The sequence below is a fragment of the Chrysemys picta genome, unplaced genomic scaffold (genome assembly GCF_011386835.1).
Source record: "Chrysemys picta bellii isolate R12L10 unplaced genomic scaffold, ASM1138683v2 scaf2303, whole genome shotgun sequence".
Lineage (NCBI taxonomy): Eukaryota > Metazoa > Chordata > Testudines > Emydidae > Chrysemys > Chrysemys picta.
Genome location: NW_027055006.1, coordinates 3,052 through 9,000, shown reverse-complemented (window position 1 = coordinate 9,000; position 5,949 = coordinate 3,052). Strand labels below are relative to the sequence as shown.

At 51.0% G+C, this 5,949-nt stretch overlaps 1 protein-coding gene and 1 pseudogene across 1 annotated transcript; one reads left to right on the top strand and one right to left on the bottom strand.

The window, feature by feature from the left end:
* Positions 1–104: 104 nt before the first annotated feature.
* LOC135980234 (olfactory receptor 5J3-like) lies at positions 105–1,139 on the bottom strand (annotated as a pseudogene).
* A 399-nt stretch (positions 1,140–1,538) lies between these two features.
* Positions 1,539–4,077, top strand: LOC135980233 (uncharacterized). The gene is made up of 2 exons (XM_065580274.1): positions 1,539–2,513; positions 3,508–4,077. The coding sequence occupies exons 1-2, from the start codon at positions 1,937–1,939 to the stop codon at positions 3,981–3,983; spliced, it is 1,053 nt and encodes a 350-aa protein (XP_065436346.1). The 5' UTR covers positions 1,539–1,936; the 3' UTR covers positions 3,984–4,077.
* Positions 4,078–5,949: the final 1,872 nt, after the last annotated feature.

Here is a 5,949-nt window from a genome sequence, read left to right as displayed (position 1 = left end):
TAATGACAGGACATTAGGTAACATTGTTCCTCTCAAGCAATTGTAAAACATAATTTCCACATGCTACATCAGTTCTTTGAGTTTCATTTAATTCTTGTAAAACATTTGTGATACACAAATCAAGGCAGTAACACATAGAGCATACTCCTACCCTTCTTCCAATTGTTCTTTTCAATTGACTGGAATTGTCATGGTGACAAATTAGCTGGGAATGTTTTTCCAGTCTATCACCCTCTTAAGAGCATCCTTAACCTCCTTGTTCCTCAGGCTGTAGATCAAGGGGTTCAACATGGGGACCACCAGGGTATAAAACACAGCAGAGATTTTCTCCTGTTCCAGTGAGTAGCTGGAACTGGGTTGTATGTGGCTTAAGCTCACAGGTCCATAGAACATGGTGACAGCTGTCAGATGAGAGGCACAGGTGGAGAAGGCTTTGTGCCTGCCCTTGGCAGAGCAGATCCTCAGGATAGAGAAGAGGATGTACAGATAAGAGATTATGACAAACAGGAGGGTGGACATGGCAATAACTCCAGAGAACATTACAAGCAAATCTCATTGATGTGGTTATCAGAGGAGGCGAGCTTCAGCAATGGGTTAGTGTCACAAAAGTAAGGATTGATGATGTTGGGCCCACAGAACGACAACCTCAGCAAGTCCCATGTGTGGGTCAGTGAGTTCACGAGCCCCCCTACATATGAGCTGGCCACTAGATGAATACAGACTCTCTTAGACATAACAGCGGTGTAGAGCAGAGGGTTACAAATGGCTACATAGCGGTCGTATGCCATCATGGCCAGCAGGAACCCTTCTGTGGTCACAAACACGACAAAAGAGAAGTGTTAGGCAATACAGGCAGAGTAAGAAATGCTTTTACTCCCCACTAAGAAATTCACCAGCATCCTTGGAGCGAAGACTGAGTAGTAGCAGAGGTCAACCACAGACAGGTTACTGAGGAAGAAGTACATGGGGGAATGGAGTCGGGGATCAACCCTGATCAACACAATCATCCCAAGATTCCCAACCAGCGTAAGAATGTAGATCACCAGGAACGCCGCGAAGAGGGGTATCTGCAGCTCCTGACGATCCGTCAGCCCCAGGAGGATGAACTGGGTCACTATGCTGTGATTGCCCTCAGCCATTTATACAGGGGTGCATGAAACCATACCTGCCGGGATAACAAGAGTGAGCAGCATGGAAGAAGGAAATTTCATGGCATGAATTAAATCTGAATGACACCGCCGGGCTTGAATGTGGGTAGTGAATATCTTACAGGAAACCAGCCGCCGTGATGTCTGGGAAGAGTTGGGATGGACCTTTAGATTTACACTCACTTTTTAATAGGGCTGAGATTTTCAAGGCTGTCTAGGAGATTTAGTCATCCAAGTCTCCATAAAATTGACTGGAATTAGGCATCAAGTTCCCCATAGGGAGTTTCCAGATTCATGTCCATTATCACAAATGTTCTCCAATGAAATATACCTGGCATGTGTTTGAGTTTGAGCTTGGTACTTTATATTGTCTGCTCACTGAGGGTAAATTAGGCCTGGTCTACACTAGGCGTTTATGTCGAAGTTAGCGCCGTTACATCGAATTAACCCTGCACCCGTCCACACTGCGATGCTATTTAGTTCGACATAGAGGTCTCTTTAATTCGACTTCTGTACTCCTCCCCGACGAGGGGAGTAGCGCTAAATTCGACATGGCCATGTCGAATTAGGCTAGGTGTGGATGGAAATCGACGCTAATAGCTCCGGGAGCTATCCCACAGTGCACCACTCTGTTGACGCTCTGGACAGCAGTGCGAGCTCGGATGCTCTGACCAGCCACACAGGAAAAGCCCCGGGAAAATTTGAATTGGAATTCCTTTTCCTGTCTGGCCAGTTTGAATCTCATTTCCTGTCTGGACATCGTGGCGAGCACAGCAGCACTGGCAACGATGCAGAGCTCTCCAGCAGTGATGGCCGTGCAGTCTGTGAATAGAAAGAGAGCCCCAGCATGGACTGATCGGGAAGTCTTGGATCTCATCGCTGTGTGGGGCGATGAGTCCGTGCTTTCCGAGCTGCGATCCAAAAGACGGAATGCAAAGATGTACGAGAAGATCTCTAAAGACATGGCAGAGAGAGGATACAGCCGGGATGCAACGCAGTGCCGCGTGAAAATCAAGGAGCTGAGACAAGGCTACCAGAAGACCAAAGAGGCAAACGGACGCTCCGGATCCCATCCCCAGACATCCCGTTTCTATGAGGCACTGCATTCCATCCTCGGTGCGGCCGCCACCACTACCCCACCAGTGACCGTGGACTCTGAGGATGGGATACTGTCCACGGCCGGTTCCTCGGACATGTTAGGGGACGTGGAAGATGAGGAAGGAGATGAGGAGGGCGAGGCAGTCGGCAGCGCTCACAACGCTGATTTCCCCGACAGCCAGGATCTCTTCATCACCCTTACAGAGATCCCCTACGAAGCGTCACCAGCCATTACCCCGGACACAGAATCTGGTGAAGGATCAGCCAGTAAGTGTTGTAAACATCTAAACATTTATTTTTAACAAAACAGGAATATTAACAATTTAAAGAATGGGTTGTTCATGATTAGTGTGCCCTATGCGCTTAACGGTTTAGTCATGGGCAGTGCAAGTTTTGAAAAAAAATCTAGCAATGTCCGGTTTTCAGTGATTGTCCTGCACAAGCCGCTCTACTGTTTATTCCCTGCTACTGCAGCTACAGTAAAATGCGGTCTATATGTCCGGGGATAGAGCAGTAGTCCTCCTGGGATATCTCCACGAAGCTCTCCTGGAGGTAACTTGAAAGCCGTTCCATGAGGTTCCTGGGGAGAGCGGCCTTATTGGGTCCTCCGAAGTACGAGACGTTGCTGCGCCACGAGACTATCACGTACTCGGGAATCATTGCTCTGCACAGCAGGGCGGCATACGGCCCTGGTCTTTGGAGGCTTTCCCGGAGCATTCTCTGTCTGTCGCTCTCAGAGATCCTCATCAGGGTGATGTCGCCCATGGTGACCTGCTTTTAATTAGGTAGGGGAATGTTAGTGTTGGGACTGCTTTCCCGTTCCTTGACAGAACTGTAAACGCTGGTTTTTAGCCACACGGTGGAGACAGGAGAGGGGCAGCCGAAAGGGATCGTTCCCGGGGACAGCCGCGAGGGGGTGGGACAGGGGCAGAGTTCCCGCTTGCCGGATTGCTGGCTGCAGGAACTGACATAGCTTTAAATGTGAAATGAGGCCAGTGGTAATCTAAAAGTTTTAAACTGCCACAAGTGTACGGCTTACCATGTCTGCCTGCAACAGAAATTCCGTTGTGCTGCCCCGCTTCTCAAATGTGCTGTGCAAGACCCCAGGCACTGAATGCGAAGGCCGAAAATTCAACCTTGTGCTGAGTGCGCATGTGATAGGTGCTGTGCATGGTCTTGTTCACAGAGAAAGACTATGTTCTTTGTTCACAACTACATTTTTCTTTCTGAGGAATTCACTCCCTTTTTCCCATTTCCACAGCCCCATCTGCGACTGTCTCACAACCTAGCCTGGAATCACACTCCCAGAGGCTAGCGCGGATTAGGCGTAGGAAGAGGAGGACACGGGAGGACATGTTCTCTGAGCTTATGGCCTGTTCCCAAGCCCAGGCAGCACAGCAGACCCAGTGGCGGGAGAACTTGACCCGAATGCACCAAGCCAACATGGATCGGGAGGAGAGGTGGCGGCAGGAAGACCAGCAGGCGACTCAAACGCTGCTTGGACTACTGAGGGAGCAAACGGACACGCTCCGGCGCCTTGTGGATGTTCTGCAGAAACGGAGGCAGGAGGACAGAGCCCCGCTGCAGTCCATCTATAACCGCCCTCCCCTGCCACCAAGTCCCATACCCACCTCACCCAAAGTGCAAAGAAGGAGAGGCGGCAGAGTCCCTGCTAACTCTCACTCCACCCCTGCAGAGAGCTCTAGTAGCAGAAGGCTCTCATTTCCCAAAATTTGAACAGTTCTTTCCTTCCCGCCTGACACAAGCCCCCGTCCAAGTTTCACCTCCCAATGCCATGTGTAGTTGATAATAAAAAATACGTTTCTGTAAACTACTGTTTCAATCATGTTCTTTTGGAGGAGGATGGGAAAGGGGGTTGGTAATTGGACAGGACAGTCACCTTTGGCAGGGTACATAGTCGGGGGCAGGCACAGCAGCAGGGCACATACACAGTGCAGTGATGCAGTGACTAGTTACCCTGGTTAGTCTGGGAGGTTGTTTTCATGTTATGTGGTGGGGGGTGGGTTGCTCTGTGACTTTGTGGCAGGGGAGGGCAGTTACAGATCTTAAGCGGCGGTCCTTAGGCAGGATCACAGAGCCACACAGCAGGGGATCTGTAACCGTCCTCCCCCTGCCACAAAGTCACATAGACCCCCCCATACACACAGTCCCGATCAGGAGGGGTGACAGGCTCCGTTGAAACAACCATCCCACCGCAGCGGAGCCTGTCAATCCTTGAGTTTAGAAGCTGCATTCGCGTCACTACACTACACCCGCTCCGCACCACAGTCTGCGTCCCAGTTTTAAAAAATTCCCGCGAAAACAGTATTAAAGAAAACGGTGTGCTTTAACAAAGTTGAACTATTTTTATTTCGCAACGTGTGTTGGAAGGGGGGTGAAGGGGGTATGTAACTGGATAGGATAGTCAACATTAACTGGGTAAAGAAACGGGGGCAGGTTTAGCTTCTCAGTACACAAACTTTAAAGTCACAGGTTACCCTGCTCACTGAGGAACTTTGCTTTCAAAGCCTCCCGGATGCACAGCGCTTCCCGCTGGTCTCTTCTAATCGCCCGGCTGTCTGGCTGTGAGTAATCAGCAGCCAGGCTATTTTCCTCAACCTCCCACCCCGCCATAAAGGTCTCCCCCTTGCTCTCACAGAGATTGTGGAGCACACAGCAAGCTGCTATAACAATGGGGATATTGGTTTCGCTGAGATCACAGCGAGTCAGTAAGCTTCTCCATCTCCCCTTGAGACGGCCAAAAGCACACTCCACCACCATTCTGCACTTGCTCAGCTGGTAGTTGAAGAGTTCTTTTTCAGTGTCCAGGGCGCCAGTATAGGGCTTCATGAGCCAGGGCATTAGCGGGTAGGCTGGGTCCCCGAGGATGACTATAGGCATCTCCACATCCCCAACAGTTATTTTGTGGTCCGGGAAGTAAATACCTTGTTGCAGCCGTCTAAACAGACCAGAGTTCCTGAAAACACGAGCGTCATGAACCTTGCCCGGCCATCCCACGTAGATGTTGGTAAAACGTCCCCTGTGGTCCACCAGTGCTTGCAGCACCATGGAAAAGTAGCCCTTTCGGTTAATGTACTGGGTGGCCTGGTGGTCCGGTGCCAGGATAGGGATGTGAGTTCCATCTATGGCCCCACCGCAGTTTGGGAATCCCATCGCTGCGAAGCCATCTATGATCGCCTCCACGTTTCCCAGGGTCACTATCTTTGGCAGCAGTACATCAACGATTGCCTTGGCTACTTGCATCACAACAACCCCCACGGTAGATTTGCCCACCCCAAACTGGTTCGCGACTGACCGGTAGCTGTCTGGCGTTGCAAGCTTCCAGAGGGCTATGGCCACTCGCTTCTGTACACTCAGTGCAGCTCGCAACCGGGTGTCACTGCGCTTCAGGGCAGGGGACAGCAACTCACAAAGTTCAAGGAAAGTTCCCTTCCGCATGCGAAAGTTTCGCAGCCACTGGGATTCATCCCAGACCTGCAGCACTATGCGGTCCCACCACTCAGTGCTTGTTTCCCGTGCCCAGAATCGCCGTTCCACGGCATCAACATGACCCATTGCCACCGCGATGTCCTCGGCGCTGGGTCCCCTGCTTTCTGACAGGTCCGTGCTACTCTCAGACTTCAGGACATCACCGCGGTGCCGTAGCCTCCTCGCCTGACTTTTCTGCATCTGCCTCAGGGAA